This window comes from Sceloporus occidentalis, unplaced genomic scaffold, assembly GCF_023333645.1.
Source record: "Sceloporus occidentalis isolate IW3139 unplaced genomic scaffold, rSceOcc1.0.p SCAF_9, whole genome shotgun sequence".
Taxonomy (NCBI): Eukaryota; Metazoa; Chordata; class Lepidosauria; order Squamata; family Phrynosomatidae; genus Sceloporus; species Sceloporus occidentalis.
In genome coordinates this window covers 3,210,156-3,230,365 of record NW_028316989.1, presented here as the reverse complement: position 1 = coordinate 3,230,365, position 20,210 = coordinate 3,210,156, and the positions used below count along the sequence as shown (strand labels likewise).

The window sequence follows — 20,210 nt, the reverse complement described above, 5'->3', positions numbered from 1 at the left end:
GCCACTACTGAACCCCTCCAGTAGCGATGAGTCCCTAAGCGTGCTCCGCTTCTGATCTTTCAAGAAGAATTCACATCCATCCAGGAACATTTGGACACCTCCGTTCAGTCTGGCTATAACTTTACAGTGTGAAGGGGCCCCTGGACAAAAGATCCTACCCTAAAGATTTTAAGATAAGAAGCTTGGCAAGAACATTAGATTTGGCCTTATCAGCACCTTTTGTTGCTGTTTACTCACTTCCACCGGCCATTGGTCAGCAAGGATTTGGCACCGAGGCCAAAGGTCTAGTACTGTGAATTGCAGAGGGAAGGTTTTGCATAATCTGTCCATAGAAATAACTGGCTGTTGGTCCTTGCTCAGCTCCCAGTGCAAGCTCTGGAGCTGAAATTCCCTTGAATTCCAGAGCCCAGGTCTCAGGTCTGGTTGAAGTCTTTTTAGCTGCCAAGATGGAGATGGATAATGCACATGCCAAAGGCCAGCCGCCATTCACGCTGAAGCAATTTCACATCTCCGAAGACTATGGTTTCCTTCTCCCAAATCCTTTGGTAAGGAAGGTGGCTGTACAAGCTGCTCGTGGCAGAAAGTGCGCATGTGTTCTGTGTGTGTATGTGAGTCTTGGTGGTGACATGGAGCACTGAGGTGGGGAGAAGAAGAGATGATCAAAGATTTTTTAAGAAGGAGGGATTTGCATGTCATTTACCAAATGTAATCGTTAATGTGTAATTGCAGCTAAAAAGATTCACCAGGCTTTGAGAACTTAAAAGGAAATGACAGAGAAAGAGACTTAAGCATTCCAGCATTGTCGGATTGGTTAACGGAGAAAAAGGTGTCGGGAAATGCAAGTCTATGGACCCATATTCCTCCCAGCTCCAGATATGGAGAGGTCCCCTGTGGTTTCTTAGGGTCAAACTAGACCAGGGCTAGCTGGGTAGTATGAGGCCTTCCAGACAGCACTGGACTGTACCTCCTGTTCTTCCTCACTGGCTATGTTGACTAGAGCTGATGGGAGTTGCAGTCCAACAACATAACAAGGCCCACATAGGGGTGTAGTGAGACGCAAGCGTTTGGGCACTGGTCCCTATTAAAGAGACTTTAAAACAAAGTTTTCCTAGATATTGACAAAAACTTTCCTCCAATTAATGCATTTTAACCAGAAAACATGTTCTGAAGCTTCCAAAAACAAAAAAACCCAAATCAATTTAAAATGCAGTATTGTCCACATGCGGCGTAGGCTAAATGCAACATGGAAGGAGATGCATATAGTGCAAATCAATCTCTTATAATGGGTTGAACTGTTAATGAAGTCTATTGAGCACTGATTTCTCTGGAAACATCAGGGTTCACTTGAAATTTCTTCTGCTTTCAAAAGCTAAGATGGGGAAACTTGCTTCCATGATTGAGAAATTTGCCTTGAGACACCCCTCTGATAATGTCACCTGGTGCGGTCTGAACCCCCTGCACCCCCTAGAGATGCCATTGATCTTTGGTAACAATTGTGCTTTATGCTTAATATATCCCATTTACAGACATGCCAAGGGGCTGCCGCTTGTGACACCGCAAGAAGTCATCCCCAGGTCTCATGTTTTGGCCCTGAACTCTTAGGGCCTGGAGCTGTCTTGACAATCCTTCCCCTTCTCCCATCCCTGGCTTTTGGGTTTTTTCTCTGCCAATGCAGAGAACTAAAACAAACCAAGCCAAAACTTACCAAGATCTTTGCAATAAACATATCCACGGGTAGCCGTGTTGGCCCTACAGCAAATGTACAATGACATCCAACACGCACAAAGCAGTGATACCTTTATTTTCCAACCAAAATGTATGAAAATACATGACGAAGAAGCCAGTGGAGCTTTCAAAGCTTGCATTGTGGATCTTGTACATTTTGGTCGAACAATAAATGTATAGCTGTTTCGTGGATTTTGGATGTTATTAAAAAACTTTGCTCATGAGCCAAATGAAAATGGGTGCCCAGACTTTATTGCCCCCTCACACACAAAAATCACATTTTCTGGATTCTCTGACATGATTTTTGTGTTCCCTCCTGGAGACCCAGAGAAGCCTAGTAGTTCTCTGATATTTCAGCAAGTGCCCAGAGACCTGGCAATTCAAAATGAAAGCATTAACAGATACACACACACACACACACACACACACACACACACACAGGTAAGAAAGCAGTGCCAAGTTTCAATTTATTTATTTTTTAAAGAAAAGGATAATTAGTCTTCATTGGAATAAAGTCCATTTTTGACCAAGACTGTCAGCAACTCCAATAGTGACAACAGCCAGAGACAAAGACGTCTTATCAAACTGTGGATGAGCAAAAAAGGATTGTGATGTTAGGCAGTGTCAGGGGAAATTAAATTTAAAACAACAACTGCGAGAGACAGCAATACAATAAGTAATGCTGGTGATGGGGGGGGGGATAAAATAAAAGGAAAAGGGGGGGGGGAGGAGAAAGAGAATCCTAACTCCCTTCTGAATCTTTGGATTCTCTTAGTCAAAATGGTTACATAACAAGTGATTTGTTTCACATCAGTTGTCAGTAGATAATTAAAATGGCCATGTTCTCTCTCTGCGCTTGCAACCCTGCAAAGGTCCTTGGTAAATCAAACTCCATTAATCCCTAAAACAGCTGAGAAGCTGCATGACTAAAGAATTGCTCCTGAGGTTCTGTCAGGCTTTCAAATACAAAGAGAGAGAGAGAGAGAGAGAGAGGGAAGGAATAAGGGGGAAATGAAAAGGAAACATGTCCCACTTTTCACAAACATTTTTGATGCCTCCGGTGGCAAAGAGTGACAGCATCCAAGGCTGCCGCTGATTAACGGGAAGGGTAATCCGCCAACATATTCTCCTGAACATGAGAACTAAGATCCCACATTGAAGATATGGAGTGCAAGCAAGGCTGGATTATTCGTGGGTCAATGGGAGCAATTGCTCCAGGCCCTTCACTGGTTAAGGAGCCCTGGAAAAGAGTATCCATGATTCTCTGCAACTGTCTCGATTTGGCAGAGACAGTCCAGATTGTCATCCAGTTTCTCTCTCCTCCTTCCACTTTCCTCCTCTATCCTCTGCTTACTTCAGTTGCTACAAACTGGGTTCAAAGTGGAAAAGTAGTTTGCATTGAGTGAACTTGACCGGATGGAGATGAGAGGAGGCAGGTGGGATCTTGCAAAAGTAAACCGTTGCAGCCTCTCCTAGCTTGTCTGTTTTTCCTCATTCATAAAGCTTTTGCCATCTTGACCACACTCTGATGTTACTGTGTCTCTTTTCTCACCTGGCTTCTGGCATCTGGCTTCTTCTTCTCCTCCTTCTTCTCCGTCAGTCCTTTCCTGAAGTTCCAGAGGTTTGTTATCATCAGTATTTTATGTGTAACTGTATATACTCATGTATAAGTCTAGAAATTTAGGTCAAAAAATTGACCCCAAAAACCTGAGTCGACTTATCCATGGGTAAATGTAAGTACTGTATCTTAACTCTTATGTAAAAGAAAGATCTATCCCCTGGTAAAAGGCCAGAGTATAATCTATCCTGGAAGCATCAATTCCCTCTCCTCTTTCATTCATCCAGCAGTAAGAATGAGCACAAAGATCTATGTATTTGACGTTGTTTTGCTTTGCTTCATCTTTTAGATCCTTTGCTCTGTGCCCCTGAGTTTTACCCTCGACTTATCTATGGTTCGTACCAAAATCCATAATTTCAGCCCCCAAAACTTGCCCTCAACTTATACTTGAGGTCGACCTATAGTCGAATATATACAGCCCCCAGTCACCTGCTTTGAGTTCAGAGTAAGGTGACCAGCTATGTAACCATTGCTTGGCACCTTACTATATACTAAGAGCGCAGTGACTCACTGCTGCGGAGGACATGCCTGGCAACTCATACATGTGCTCAGATGCCCAGTGTCAAAATGGAGGGCTTTGTTGTTGTTGTGTGCCTTCAAGTCATTTCTTACTTATGGCGACTCTAAGGCAAAGCTATCATGGGGTTGCCTTGTTCAGAGGAGGTTTGCCATTGCCTTCCCCTGAGGCTGAGAACACATGACTTGCCCATGGTCACCCAGTGTGTTGCATGGCCAAGCTGGGAACCGGACCCTGGTCTCAGTCCAGCACTCAAACCACTACTCCATGCTAGCTCATCCTCATGGTACCATCCTTAATCCATGGTGAAGTAGAAGTCTAGTGAAAAGTAATGTCTCATTGTCTCTTTGCCTAGAAAGACCTTCCTCCTTTCTATAACCCATGGATGGAGATTGCTCATCAGCTGCCAAACCTGATTGAGAACCACCAGCTCCGCTCACGTGTGGACAAGGTATGAGAGGTCCACTTTGTCTGAGTTTAGAAACTGTGAAGAGGGAACAGAGAAATAATTGCTAAAGAGTGATCTTGTGGCAGAAATAATAGCTAAAGAGTGATCTTGTGGCTTCTATCCCAGTAAAGCCCCTTCAGGTTTTAGTCTGAACCCATCCAAGGGTTCAGCATCTTGGATAACTCCTTTAAATTTCAGATTCAAGACCAAAATGGATTCCTCGCCCTACTGTTTGGAAGTTACTAGTTGTCACTGGGGATGTGATCTCATGGGAGGCCACAGCTTGAATACACACACACACACACACATACACACACACACTCAAAAAGCAAACATTGATTTTGCCACTTTATATAAGGGACACCATTTTTTTATGCCATGGTATATAACATGTGCAGATTTTGATATCCATAGTGGGAATGTCCTGGAACCAAACTCCAACAGATACCAAGGGTCCATTTTCTCAAGGCATTTAACAAGAACAAAAGTAGCTGATACAGGATACCAGCCATTGGAATCCATTGCAATCTGGGCACTTGTGCTTGTTTTTGCCTTCTTTGCAATGCGGAGCGAATTCCTGCGGGGGTCACTAGTGTCCCATCAAATCTCACCGAAGCTCCTGCTGTTGCAAAAGGATGTGTTCAGGATTATTTAAACCCCAGCACACGGCCATTTGGGATTGCTGCATCAGGATCTTTCAAAATCACAGCGCCTCAATCAAATCTACAAGCTTACCGCGCTGTGATTGCTTTCTTCCCGAGGGGTTCTCAAAGAGGCACACATAAAATCTCCTCCAGGAAAATCGAAAGAAATGCACGCTCCATATTTTCCATAGAGGGAGCGCTTCACCAGCTAAGGAGCCCACAAGAAGAAGAAGAGGACTGAGCTCCCATACTTTTAATAGATGTTTTGTTGTTGATAAAGGCCTTCAGGTTGTCCAGGACTCATGGTGACCCTATGGATGAGATATCTCCAAGACCCCCTATCCTCCACTGCTTTGCTTAAGTCCTGTAGATTCATGCCCATAACCTCCTTGACTGAATTCCTTCTTCCACAATAGTATAGAAGGTTCAGGAGACCTTTGGGCAAGTCACATGCACTTAACCTCTGGGGAAGGCAATGGCAAAACCCCTCTGAACAAATCTTGCCAAGAAATCCCATGGTAGGTTTGTCGTAAGCCAGTGATGGAAACCTGTGGCACATGTGCCAGAGGTGGCAGTCAGAGCCCTCTCTGTGGGCACATGTGCCATTGTCCCAGCACAGAGATTGCCAGAGTTTGTTACTAGAAAGCCAGAAAGACATGGCACTTTGCAATAAATAAGTGGGTTTTGGGTTGCAGTTTGGGCACTTGGCCTCGAAAAGGTTCACCATCACTGGTTTAGGCCCTACCTTTATGTCTCATGCACCTTCACCTTTACAAGACGCAACAGCATCACTCCCCACAGATATTCAAGCTAAGATCATTTGCAGTATTCTTGGGATCATACAAATGTCTTTGCCATGAGAGCTATGCCATACCTTCTGCCTCAGTTTGGTAGGGACAGTCCCATTTAATCCTCCAGTGTCCCATTTTTCCCCACCTGTTTTTAAAATGTACAAACATCTCACCTCCTTCTCTTCCTCCCGTTTTTCCTCTTTGTCCTTAGCTTACTTCCATTGCTGCAAACTGAGTCCAAAGTGCAAATGTGAGTCCCTATATTGGGAGAAAGGCAGGAAATAATAATAATAATAATAATAATAATAATAATAATGATGATGATGATGATGATGATAGGAGAAGGGGTGGAATATTGCTTTTCCCAGTAGGCTCAGTTAAAGCAAAGTGCTGCATTCTCTCCTAGCGTGTCTGTTCTAATGTTTTTTGGCCTGGTTCTCCTTTGTGAAATGTTGGAAGGTATGCTTCCCTAGTACAGGTTGAGCCTCCCTTATCCGAAATGCTTGGGACCAGAAGTGTTTCAGATTTTGGATACTGGGGGGGGGGGGGGGGAGAGGATTTTGGAATACCTGTATATGCATATATCTACGTATCTTGGAGATTGGACCCAACTCTAAACACAAAATTCATTTATATGTCATATATACTTATGCACATAGCCTGAAGGTAATTTTATACAACATTTTGAAATTATGTTGAGCATGAAACAATGTTTGTGTACACTGAAGCATCAGAAAGCAAGGCGGCACAATCTCAGCCACCCGTGGAAAATAGGTTTTGGATTTTGGAATATTTCGAATTTCGGAATTCCTAATAAGGGAGACTCAACCTGTACCTTTCCCTGGATAGTGAATCTCTGACCCTTGGGGAAATGGCAATAGTAGCACCGTTTCTCATCCTTGCCTTCCTATTTTGCCAGATGCCTTTGCTCAGTAGCCAGTATCTCCAAGGCCACCGGGAACTCTTTCTGGCCCATTTGGTCCTTAGCTTCATCACAATGGGCTACGTCTGGCAAGAAGGTGAAAAAGGGATCGCCAAGGTAAGATGTTGGGGGATTAGGACGGTTCTTCCAAATTGTTTTAAAGAAGCATGACTTCTCTCAGTATAGCTCCTTGGGTTTTTCTGGGCTTTCTGGCTAGCTGTTGTCACTTTTGATGCTGATACCACTTTAACTGCCATGGCTCCATGCTATGAAATTCTGGGATTTGCAGTTCTGTGAGACATTTCGCCTTCTCTTTCAGAAAGCTCTGGTGCTACAACAACTACAAACCCCAGGATTCCATTGCATGGAGCCATGGCAGTTAAAGAGGCATCAAACTGGATTATTTTGGCAGTCCGGATGCAGCCTGGGGCTCTTCCAAAGGTGTTTTTCAAAGGTGTTGTTGAGGTGGCCCTTTGCTCTGATGGGCAAATTTTCTCCTCACTGGATTTTAATTTTTTAAACAGAGCAATAGAGTTAACAGTATAAAAGTTTTCATTTATGTCTTTTTAGCACTATTGCTCTATTGTTTTATAAATGTTGCAGCAGGTCTCGAGGATCGCTAGCAACAGATATGTCTTTTGCATATTTTAAACTCTCCCGCAGGAATTGTTGCACCAAAAAGCACAACTTTCTGACTCATTTTCTCTACCTGGAAGAGTCAAAAGGCAAATATGTTTACGTCTTCATTTGTGTTTTCCAGATCTTGCCACGAAACCTTGCCATTCCTTTTGGAGAGGTCTCTCGAATGTTAGAACTGCCTCCGATCCTGGTTCATACGGATCTTGTTTTAGTAAACTGGAAGAAAAAGAATCCTTATGGGTAAATATAAGACAAATGACATATTTCTGTTGGGCAGAGGTCAGATAAAAGGTGGCTTCATCCAACAGGAAATGTTAACCTGTCTAAAGAAGATGCTCCTATTTCTAATGACGGAGTTGATGCGTTTTTAAAACAACAACTATATAAGAGAGATGTTGGTTTCTAGACTCCTCTTGGACAGTGAGCATGCCATCCTTTTGGATTCCACAAAGGTCTTACTGTCCAATCCTGAACATTTTTACTTTGATATAAGTCCAACTGAGACTTAGTTCCAAGTAAATGCGGTTTCAGATTGTAGTTGTGAGCATAACCCAGATGAAGAGAAGTGTCAGAAGTCTCCTTCCAAGTCTTGTCCTTTAGAGTTGCCTTTGTCTAAATTCCCAGCATTAATGGATGCGCTGGAACAGACGCAAAGGCTGCGCATGGTGTTCTGTGGAGTTCTGAAACCCTTTAAAAACATTTGAAAGCAATTCTATGTACGCTGACATGGATCCCATTGAACATTGTTGTTGCTGTCTGTCTTTGTGTTGACACTAGTGACCCCATACCCTCCAATGTTTCACAGGACATGTGTGGTCAAGATGGCAAAAGTTATTACTGAGGATGAAAATACAAGCTAGGAGAGGCTGCAGAAGTTTGCTTTTGCCTGAGTCTACCGGGAAGGGCAAGATTCTGCTCCCTCTTTTGCGCTTTGAACTCAGTTTGCAACTGGGACATTTTGTAAAGGATGCTGAAAAAGTGGAACATTTCTCATTTAAAAGCTTTTCCATCTTGACCACTTTCTGAAGTTGTTTGGCTACATGCGTCCTGGTTTTCATCCGCAAAATGTTGGAAGGTATGGGGATATGGCATTTTAAATAATATAGGCCGCAGGTGTAGGCTACAGGATTAATTCAAAAGGAGGGCATTGTTTCCCAAATAAGTATTGTTTTCTCCAGAATGAAATTTCATTTCTGTTTCTAAACTGTTAGAATTGCAAAGAGTAGACACAGAAAATTGTTCACACCTGGAACTCTTGTATTTGCTGTGTTCCCATTCCCTCGGTCACTTTGCCTGTCCCTTTTCTTTGGATGCCTAAACTGCATTTCTACATTACTGTAATTTTAAGTTACTGCAGTACTTTAGAACCAAAGGAAAGTTTCACTGGGGAAAGGGAAGAATTTTTATACTGTAGCCAGTGGTTGTGCTAGTTTGGGGATTCTGGGCATTTTAGTACCAAAAAACCCCCAACCTTTTCCATTTCTGAACCTTTGCTTGGAGGGAGGAGGCACCGTGTGCCGCCAAGATTTTGTCAAACTGCTGCAAACTAGATGGAGCAAAAAGAGGGAAACGTCATGATTTTTAGGGAAAATCCCAGGGGATATAATGTGGAGAGGACTTTGTTCCTCAACTGACTTGATCTCCCTTTTTCTTTTTCTTCTCTGCTTGTTTGCTGCTGACACTCCAATCTCCGAAAGGCCTCTGGAAATTGAGTAAGTATTTGAGAGATCCTGTTTGCCTTTGCAGTTCAAACTTTGTTTAGGTATCTAAGGTCATTTCTTCAGGATGTTTGAGGTGAAGCAGCTGCAATTTGGCAGGTCTTGGAGGGACTGGGGTATATATTTGAATTCTTCGGTGTTGTTATTCTTCCTGGCTGTGTTTGCACAAAATTGCAGGGCAGGTTTCTAAAGAATGCAGACTTAACCATCAACAAGCTGTGGGTAGGCAACATATTCATAAGAACATTGATAAGGAAATGGTTGTTGGATCAGACCCGGATGCATCTAGACTGACACAGCTGTGGAGGTAAAAATGAAGGCATTGCTCTAATCCTCTAGTCCTCATTGCTGAAAGATGAGCTCAAGCCATTTTGGAAGGAGAGAGTAAGCCCAGTGCTAGGATGTTACATCAAATAAGTGGAGTACTTGGCATTTGGCAGATACAAAGGGCAGGTTTTGGTTAGGGTGAAAAGGGCGAGGGCATATGCCCCATAGTTTGCCCACCATATCCACAGATTCTTTATCCATAGATTTAAGCATTCATGGCAGCTGGAGGCTATGCTGTTGGCTGAATCCTTCAAAATATGTGGAGACAATTGTGGGATGGCTGAAGACATCATGTACATCTATGCTTCAGTGTTATATTACAAATTCCGGAATCTGTCTTTCTTGAATGCCTTTCTGCTTAGCTCTTTAATAATAATAATAATAATAATAATAATAATAATAATACATTTAGTGCATCTTCTGGGTTTTCCGTTTTGCTGTCTGTCACAGGAATCTGGAGCCCATCATCTCCTTGCCTGGAGGAGAGACCACCAGGGGCTTCATTCTTGTTACTTTCCTGGTTGAAAAAGCTGCTGCACCTGGAATCAAGGTATGGCATATCTCCATATCATTTAACCTCTCTTGCTTCAGGTACCTTATAGCATCCTCCAAGTGTCCCAGTGGGACAGACTTGTTAAGACTCATTTGTTAGACTTGATGTTTTGAATTTGAATGGCATACTCGATGTGCCTATGGTTTATGCTTACATTGCTTAGTATGTCATGCTTAACCACATCTCTAGGGGATGACCTTTGTAACATCACAAGGTGTCATCCCTTGGTCTTAGGTTTTGGCCCTGAAATCTCTGGGCCTGGGGTGGTCCTGACCCACAATTTCCTGGCGGTCACCTTTGCAATGTTGACTGCTACTTTGAATAATAATTTTAAAGTCCAAGTCCTAATTTCAGACGCTCTCCACAGCTATTGGAATACAGATGAGTGTTACATGGCTTGGAAACTTGAAGTTCCCCACAAAAGGGTGTGGGATGAGGGTCTGGAGGCTTCTTCCTCCAGCTACAGTCTCACAATGCAATATATTTATCTTTGAAAAAATCTTTAAGCAGAAACAATAAAACTGAAAGTCATGCATCAGCAATTTTAAACAATAGAACATTCTCATTTCCCCTCTGAGTTTCAAAACAAGTCGTGACCCGAGGTACTATCTGTATCCTCTACTTTGATCTCCTCTAGATTTATAATTTCACCTCCTCCTCTTTATTCATGTCAACATCATACAAAAGACTACAAACTCTAGGGAGATTTCGTGTAACTAACCAGCCTCCCTACTCGGCTGGTTACTGGATGTTCCAGGGCCAACCATATAACACCAGTCCTAAAAGATCTCCATTGGCTGCCTATTCGCTTCCGGGCCGAATACAAGGTGTTGGTTATCACCTATAAAGCCCTAAATGGCTTGGGCCCAGGGTACTTGGAGGACCGCCTCTCCCCATATAATCCGCCCCGCACTCTCAGGTCGGGTGAAAGACATCTTTTAAGAGTTCCAGACGCTCGATATGTATCAGCTCCGAGGGCTTTCTCTATTTCAGCCCCTCAGCTCTGGAACTCCCTCCCCAATGAGCTCCGTACTTCCACCTCCCTCGATGCTTTCAAGAAGAACTTGAAGACTTTTTTGTTCCGCCAGGCTTTCCCCCCATGAGCCTTGTGGTCATTCTCTTCCCCTTGGCAATGTTTTTGTGTATTCCATTCTACACAGCCACTTGTATAGGGTGTTGTTGGTTTTTACTGTTCTTAATTGTTAACTTTGTATTATTGTCATGCTAATGTTTCAATTGTCTTACTCTTTGATGTACACCGCTGTGATCGCTGGAATAGCGGTATAGAAATAAAATTTTATTATTATTATTATTACTCACCCCCATCTAATCTAAGGCATCCTCCTTCTCTTAATAGTGCTGAGATATTGGAGTGGGACCTCTTGATCTTGCAACAATGAGCAACTTACTAGAAGATAAATAGGGTACAGTTTACTAGACGTTAAACAGAGTACGAAGAGTGCAAAGGGGAATCATGAAAGGGGGTAAAATGAAATTTATTTCCCCCCTTTAATATTTATGCCAAAGGGGACAACTTTCTCTTTTTCTTGCTTCACAGCAACTGGTAGTATTCAGAGCTACTTGAGTCTCAGGGCTTGGGATAGTCTTGGCCTGTAATTCTATAAGGATAGGATTAATGTGGTCCTCTAGATGTTGTTGGACTCTAACTCCCAGTGTTCATTATGGTTAGCTATGCTGGCCCAGGATGCTGGGAGCTGCAATCCAACAGCTTTTGGATGGCCACATGATTCCTTTATTATTGGGTGCCTTTAAGTCATTTCTGACTTACGCTGGCCCTAAGGTGACATGGGTTTCCTTGGCAAGATATGACTGGAGTGGATTTGCCTTTGCTTTCCTCTGCTAAGACCAGATGCTGATTTTCTGTTGATCATTTTTTGGTTCTTCTTAATTCCATTTTGGTTCTTTTTAATTCCATGAAAGTTGGATGTTTTATTTAAAAAATGATTAAAATTAGAGAGTGTGACTTGGCCAAGGTCTCCAGTGGCTTTCCATGGCTGTTCTCCGGAGTCACAGTCCAATGCTCAAACCACTACGTCACACCGGTTCCACATGATTTCTACTTCTGGCCTCACTGTAGGGTTGATCTTGATGCTAACCTTTGTAACAATGGCTAAAAATGAAAGCAGCAAAGAGTGTTGGATGAGGCCAAAGGAGAAGGTTTCAACCGCATTGCTTAATGTAACCGTAGTGTGTTTACTGGAGCAGCATGCTGTGTCAAAACTCTTGGAGCACACCTTTTGAAATGGGGGCATGTGCAAACAGTGGGATTTGGAACGTTTTCTTTTTACTTGACCCTTCTGCCCGCCTTAGGTTTGGGAGCCCAGGTATAGAGATGTTATGGGTCTATTAACCCACAGACGCCCAGCAAGCAACTCTCTCTTCTCTTCTGCAGGCAATGGCCCAGGCTGTCAATGGTATCCTTCAGTCTGATAACAGGATGCTGGAAGAAGCCTTGCGGGAAATGACAAACACTCTCCAAGACATGATCAGTACCTTGAAGAAAATGCATGGTAATTGTAATGTTTCCTGTTTTGATCCACAAAAGATTGTGTAGACATTCTTACTGCAATGAGGGCAGAAAAGACAGAGAAAGGGGAGGAAGTGCAGAATTAACATTGGCCTTCCCAGTAGGCTCAGGCAAAAGCAAACTGCTGCAGCATCTCCTAGCATGTCTCTTCTTCCTTATTTATAACATTTGCCATCTGGATCACACTCTGTAGTCGCTTGGCCACAGATGCCCCAGTTTTCAAGCATGAAATGTTGGAGGGCATGGATCTCTCTTGCTAAGCATCACCGTTGTGGGTTTCCTCAATTTTGTGAATTCTAGAATGTGTCTTTTACTTATATTGCTAGACTTGTTTTTCTGCTCTCTTCTTGTGTCCTCCTCCCCATCCCCAACGCTTCCTAGATTATGTGGAGCCTGCCGTCTTTTATGGTGTGACACGGATCTTTTTTTCTGGGTAAGTAGAACATCTGTCCCTTGGGTTTTCTTGATGGGAAGATGGAGCTGAGCACCGCAGGGAGAGGAAAGTGCGTGCACACGACATGTCTTCACAAAAGCAAACACAATATCTTAGGGACAAAGGAGATGTGCCATGCACTCTGTATAAGCAACTAAATCGCACATTAAAAAAAATTACAAATAGCTGCTATTGAAGGGAGTAAACTAGTGTTGGGTGCATAGGTTTGACTGACTTCTTCCAATGGAGTTGTAACAACCCTCTTTCCTGGGTGAAAATGCCCCCATGAAAATGTCCATTAGAGGCCATTGAGGGCATATTTAGGGAGGAAACCCAGGTTCTCTGGGAGCTGCAAAAACACTCTTGAGCCACATGTGGCCCATGGTCTGCATTTTGTCCACCCCTGCTTTACAGAATCAAATGGAAGACAAGTCAAACTCTTCTCTTCCTTTCTTCTTTCCTTCCTGCTCCTGCACTATCTGTGAACAGAAAAGATATCCTTTTTGCCCCTGCGGAATCTTGTTCTTAGTTTCTAATTTGCTGGACATGCACAGATACCATGGGAAGACTGTTTGCTCCCAGACATAGCCCATGGGTAAAGGAGATAATGAATTATTGGAATGGCCCGGTGAGAGATCCGAGGAGGCAGCTGCAATTTCAGCAGATTGCTTTTATAGACCTTTTTAATTTTTTTGGTACAAAGAACATGAGAGAAGGCCAGTGTGAGATCTCCTCCTTAATGCTCAGTTTCCTGGGGCCACATCAGCTAATTCTATTGCTTTCACTTAATCAGGCTCCCTCATTAAACCCTCATTAAAACCTGGATGTATTAAAAGCAGGACTTGAAGCATGCCTCCAATGCAAGGGCTTCACTTTGGGGACTGGCAGAGACTCCTTGGATGACTGCAGCGAGGGCTTTGTTTCTAGGTTTCCTCTTTTAATTGTACATGAAAGTAGGTTACATGACATTCTTTAGGACTCAGTGGGGTCCCCAAATTCCCAAAAAGTAGGGCTCCTGACACCAGAATTTTAGCAGTATAAAGAGAAAAGGAGGGAAACAGCATAGATCAAAGATGGGCACATGTTGGAGGTGAGATGTCAGAGGGCCGTAGTCCACATCTGCTAACCCTTGTGTGATCTACACAGCCTCACTGGGGACCCCACATTTATCTACATTATATATGTCCTGATTTGTCAGGGAAGAGAATGAGTCCAGAATCCTGACCTTACCATAGCTATAGTATTCACCAGGCACCATGCAAATTATACTTTTCAGAGTCTTAGGACACTGCTAAGAATATGCGCAGGCGTGTTCATGGTTTTTTTGTTTGCAGGGCTGCTCCCTAAAGTGACGAAACATGCATTTTGTCCATTTTCTTCACTTCCCTATCTTGCACTTGGTGTGCTCTGTTTAGTGACTGATCGTTGCAAGGTAAACATGGGCTTCATTTGCAAGTCTGTCTGCTGGGACGAATATCTCTGAGGATGTCCCCTTGCAGTAGAGCAAACAAGTTAACAACAGTGAAAACAAACCCCCATTAATGTCTAGTTTGACCCTCCTTTGGTTTGCAAGGTGTTTATTGAAGGACTCTTGGCAAGGTCTTGACCACCAGATGGGACTGCTTTCTTTTATCTTGCTATCAGCACAAGGGCTATCTTGCAAAGGTTTTGATAGAAGTCAAAAGGACACAGTGTTCTTCTTCTCCTCCTCCTCCTTCCTGCCTCCAGTTCTGCAATAAAACTGGTTTGGAAGATCATCAGCCTGGGCAGGGAATTGTTTGAGCCAATCTATTTTTAGTGACTTCTTGACACTGAAGGCTTTCTATAAATAAACGTCTCTGCGGGGCTAAAAATAGATTTCGATTAAAAAAGTTTCTCTCTTAAATCGTGCCAGAGATGCCTGTGCCAAACAAAACAGGCAGAAGTGAACTCCAGATGCTCTTTTCTGCTTCCGCCGCCTCTTCTTCTTCCTCATCTCTCCTTCTCACACAATTGTATATTGTATACTGATAAGCTTGGAAACATAACTTTTGGGACTACAAGTCTTAGATAAACTCAAAATAAGAATAAAATAAGGATTCTTCCCCTTAGTGAAATTTTCCTTCAATCCCCAAATTTCTAGCTTTGCAGAGAGAGAGACTCTGAAAAATCATTCACATCTAAAACTCTTCTGGTTGCTGTGCTTGTATTCCCCTGCTTACTTTGTTCGTTCCTTTTCTGTGCCTAAACTAAATGCTCACCTTTGATTTGGATTTTTTGTTGGTGTTATGGTGCTCCTTCAAGATGTTTCTGACTTACGGTGACCATAAGGAGAGCCTATCACTGTGTTTTTTGGGGCTGAGAATGTGTGACTTGTCAAAGGTCACTCAGAGCCTTATTGCATGAGAAAAGAAATCCAAAATGGAGCAGGAGAACAGAAGCTTCTCTGCATGATTTTGGATCACCTCCATTCTCTTTCTGTGGTCATAAAAGCATGTATTTTGTAGCACTGAAAAAAAAGATCCTTTCAACAAAAGTTACTTTTCATACTTTTACCATCATGTGTCTCCCTTGGGAAGGAGAACGGAAGTGCTGTGAAATCATGCGGTGAAGCATGGAGAAAGGCACTGCTCTCCTGCTCCATTTCGGATTTCTTTTCTCGTGTGATAAGGCTTCCAGTGAATTTGTGTGGCTGACTAGGATTTGAATCCGGGTCTTCAGAGTCATTGTCCCGTGTTCAAAGCACTACACTATGCTGGCTCTTTCTTTGGATACCTAATTTAAGTTCAACTGAAGTTTTGAGTTACTGCACTGCTATGAATTTGGGGAATGAAAGAAATTTTCAGGGGAAGGGGCCAGATTTTGACTTGCAGGGCAATGCCCTCATTTTGCCTGCCCCATAGCTATACCCCTGATCTAGTCTCGGAGAAACTATTAATCTACCTAGACACACATGTGTGTTTTATGCAGAACCCTTCAGCAACCCAAATGGTTCTGTGTGATGCTAGGAGCATCTGTGCTCTGTCTTCTAGAATTTTCTGCTTTTGATGGCTGGGGGTTGTAGTCCCAAAAAAGTAACTTTCCTGAGCTCTGGCTTAGCTGGCTCTCTTGCTAGTTCTGTGTGGTATGGTTTAAATCCTTAAAAGCGGGGAGGTTTCCTATGCCACTAATAGGGAACGGGTGGGATGGAGGTTGGCTCGTGTGTTGCTGTTGTGCGATCGGTTTCATAAAATAACAGCCTAAAAATAGACCCAGCTGATTTCCAGAGTCTTGCCAACATCTGGCAGGGGCAGGTGGCAAAGGATGGCTAATGAGCCAACACACAGCATGAGTCCTAGAATGAGCGCGACCCTAGTTTCTATCTAAAGCATTTCTCCTGCAATGCGTCACCCAGCAGTTAGGCATCGAGACTTTGCAGTCGCTGCCAGCATGGCACCAATGAGATGTTCACAGTTTGCTTCAGCCAAACACAGACTGTTTTGAAGGTGAGCCATTGCTGATTAGAAGGTCAAGGCTGCTAACTCTTGCTACTAAAAGAGTAGCCGGACACAGCCTTGTGCAGCAGGTGCAGTTTAAATATGCTGCTCTTTGAGTACTGATGGGGCAGTTCCTTTCCCAAATGAATAACTCTGAGAACAGTGGCATCACTGCGGTCAGTGGCACCTGGTTCGGATGCCAGGAAAGGGCTGTGGGTGGTGGTGGGCTGCCCTATCTTGCCTGTATACCCAGTGGGACTGATGTTTCATCAGCATCTGTGGCTGGCATCTTGAGAGAACGCTGAGTGCATTCTCTGAAGATGCCAGCCACATATGCTGGCGAAATGTCAGGAATAAACTCTTCTAGAATATGGTGTAGAATAGCCTGAAAAACCCACAAAAATTTAGAGCTGACCCCCTTCCTCACCTGCCCAGCGGCTGCACCAGTCTCACTCGGTATACATCCTGTGTCTGTGGTGTCACCCATTGTGGTCCACACTCTTCACACTCCCCTAGAGACACCTCTGGCTGATAACATACTGAAGCCATTCGTGATGGAGCAAGTGGTGGGGTGACACACCATCCAAGTGCGGCTCAGTTATGGATGGCTCCTCAACATGTTATGATATACATCTACCTGAAGAGTAATGTTTGAAGCTCTCTTTTTGAGGTAAAAGTGAGAAACATTTCCAAAACAATGATAAAATAGGGGTGGGGGGAATTACAGCCGTCCACATGTTGATGTGAGCCAGTGTGGTGTGGTGGTTTCCACATGTTACCTAGGTTTCACCTGTAAAATGTTGGAGGGTATGTAAGACTGCCATTATTCTGAATTAAGGTGGGTTGGGCAGCACTGATGTACATTGCAGCTCAACAGCATCTAGCAAGTTGCATGATTCTCATCCCTGACCAAGAGGGTGGTGGGACAAAACATGCCTTCCAACTGTCCTGATGTGACAGGGACAGTCCAGCAACTGAGATGTAGTTGGGATCAGACAATTTAATAACACTAACCACAATAATAATAGAAAGCAGAGTACCAGAATACCATGTAAACTTGCAAATGTGTTAACTAAAGCTGATGGTGGAATGAATGCACACATGCCTAGTGAGTTATTACATTGCCTTCCATGTTAAAAATAAAAACTAAAGCAATACTGCTGTTGGATTAAAATGGAAACGGGGATAGGAAATGAAGGAATCAAGCAGTGCTACTTGATATCTATCTATCTATCTATCTATCTATCTATCTATCTATCTATCTATATAGCATGAGGTTGTGTGGAGATCAGTCCACTTCTCCAGAAGCACAGGAGGAGTAGAAGTACAGCCACAGACATATAGGAGACTGCTTGATTCCGTAATTTTGCCTTCTCCTTTTTCTGTTTTATGCTGAAACAGACTAAGAGCCTTATTGAATGGCAAAAGAAAGCCGACACACAATTGTCTCTTTGAAAAACTATTGGATGTCTGTAGAAAATAGTTTCTAAACGTGCCATGTGGTTGTATAGCCTTCTCCTGTCTTCCGCACAAAGTCACACTCTTTCACTGCTTTCCTTGTAGCTGGAAGGACAATCCAGCCTTACCAGAAGGGCTGGTCTATGAGGGGTTCTCTGAGAAGCCTCTTTCGTATTCTGGGGGGAGCGCAGCAGAGAGCACCACCCTTCATGCTTTTGATGAACTCCTTGGAATCCAGCATTGTAAAGAAAGTGGTAAGTCAGTGGTTTTCATTGATCTGAAACACACCTCTGTGCCACCTTCCAAGAACATGCATCCATGTGGGTGTTCACATGCTGCATTCCACACAGCTACAGTCTGCATAGACAGATTGGAGGTCTCTGGGCAGGTACAGTTTTTCACACAAAATATTCAATGGCTGGCATTGTGTTAGTGATTAACATTTAAAATACAGCAAACAGAAAGTCGACAAAAAGGACACCTTTTTACTTTTAGGAACTTGTGTGATAAGGTCCATACTCAGTTCATACCACAAATTTGTGCATTCTCACTGACAGATCATTATGTTCCTTGCTCTATGCATTGTGTTGTATTGTCCTGGGTTGTTTGATTTTTAACCATGGACACTATCTGACTGTGTTGTATCCCACTCACCCACCTTTCTGTATTCTTTGCCAGCTGCCTTTTTGCACAGAATGAGGGAATACATGCCCCCTCACCATCGGGCCTTCCTCAAAGAAATCCAGTCTGCACCTCCGCTGAGACATCACATCTTGTCCTGCAGGAATGAGGCACTCCAAACTGCATATAACAAGTGTGTGGCTACCCTCTCTGACTTGAGGACCTACCACATCACCATGGTCACCAAGTACATTGTGATAGCAGCTCACAAAGTCAAAGCCAAGATGATGGAGTCCTCTCCAGCATCCATGAGGCCCCCGTCTTTCCTGGAAGGAAGAGGGACCGGCGGTTCAGGAGTTCTGAGCTTCTTAAAGAGCGTTCGCGACACAACCAGAGAAGCGATGATAACTTTCTAAAAGCTTCCCTGCTTTTTTTGCTTCTCAGGTGGAGAGTAACCCATGATTTACAGGACCACAGCAATTTAGTATTTGGATAGCATAATGTGGGCCAGAAAGGTTGTCTGGTGCTAGTAAAGACCTTTGCAATATCTTTATTAAAAGAAATCACTCTTCTCTATTAATGCACTGCCTTACATTTTTGGAAATGAACCATTGTTAAGGGCTGATTCTCCCAGGCTGGTGCTGCTCAGCTGTGTTTGATGAGGGAGATGATCACATGGAGGACAAGATGTCATTGTACTGTCCCTGTCCCATCCTTCCCGCATGATCACAGGAAGGACTTTCAGACGCTGCTGTACTTATTCAGACATTATCCCATCTCGAGTGACAGCGATCATGCAAAAGACTTTCAAATGACGTCGCACTGATCCTGTCATTGTCCCATCACTGAAGTGGCATTGTCCGGCATTTTGCATTAACGGGAGTTTGTGTTAATGCAATGCCTCTCCAATGACAAGATAGCAACCGGATCAGTGCTACTTTATGAAAGGCTTTTGTGTGATAGTTTTCATGGACAGGATAAGGACAAGGGAGGGGTCCCATCCCTATCCTGTTTGTGTGTGATAATCTCCTATAACATATATAATATAATATAATATAATATAATATAATATAATATAATATAATATAATATAATATAATTAATATAATATATATTGTACCAGTAGACATGCTGGCTGGGGCACAATGGGAATTTCATACCCTCTAACATGTCACAGATGAAAACTCAGACACATGTGGCCAAGCAACATCAGAGTGTGGTCAAGTTGGCAAAAGCTGTCAATGAGGAAGAAGCTGCAGCAGTTTGCTTTTGCTTGAGTCTACTGGGAAGGGCAGGATTCTGCCCCTTTCTCTCCTCTCCCCTGCTGCTGAGTTTAGTGAGTGCAAACCATTTTGAACTCAGTTTGCAGCAAATGAAGTAAGTGGAAGACTAAAGGGGAAAGTAGGAGGCAGCGGAGGAGAGAGGAGAGTAGGCTTTTGCTTGAGCCTACTGGGAAGGGTAAGATTTTCCCTCTCTTCTTTTCTCTCCTCTCCTCTCTCCTTTCCTTTCAGCAGTTGTGTGCCAGTAGCTCTTGACACAACCTTGAAGGTTTTCCGTTTGTTCTTGCATTAGGGAAATAATCCTGCCTGTGACTAAGCTTGTGTGTACATACAGAGGGGAGAAAATTATAAACTCTGAGCCAATGTGATCCAAATTCGGTGCCAAGGAAAGCTGCTCCGTTCTACCTGGGCACATTCTGCAAATGAAGTGAAAATCATCTTGTCCTTTTCCAAAAGAAAATTAGGATGGTTGCTTATTGGTTGATTTTATGTTTTTGTTGCCAAAGCCAGAGC

General features: G+C 43.3%; 1 protein-coding gene across 1 annotated transcript; it reads left to right on the top strand.

The window, feature by feature from the left end:
- The first annotated feature begins 446 nt into the window (after window positions 1-446).
- On the top strand, window positions 447-19,098 carry LOC149306744 (indoleamine 2,3-dioxygenase 2-like). Its single transcript, XM_089538195.1, has 10 exons — window positions 447-545; window positions 4,216-4,311; window positions 6,663-6,782; window positions 7,426-7,544; window positions 9,002-9,016; window positions 9,800-9,899; window positions 12,316-12,433; window positions 12,832-12,883; window positions 17,902-18,050; window positions 18,475-19,098. The coding sequence occupies exons 1-10, from the start codon at window positions 447-449 to the stop codon at window positions 18,831-18,833; spliced, it is 1,227 nt and encodes a 408-aa protein (XP_089394321.1). The 3' UTR covers window positions 18,834-19,098.
- The last annotated feature ends 1,112 nt before the right edge of the window (window positions 19,099-20,210 follow it).

What these genes read in the sequence shown, in the direction of transcription:
- LOC149306744 (XM_089538195.1), top strand. Translation starts at nt 447, where the DNA reads ATGGAGATGGATAATGCACATGCCAAAGGCCAGCCGCCATTCACGCTG. An exon ending in GTGAAAAAGGGATCGCCAAG is followed by an intron (nt 6,783 to 7,425) that starts GTAAGATGTTGG and finishes TGTGTTTTCCAG; the next exon opens with ATCTTGCCACGAAACCTTGC. An exon ending in ACACGGATCTTTTTTTCTGG is followed by an intron (nt 12,884 to 17,901) that starts GTAAGTAGAACA and finishes CTTTCCTTGTAG; the next exon opens with CTGGAAGGACAATCCAGCCT.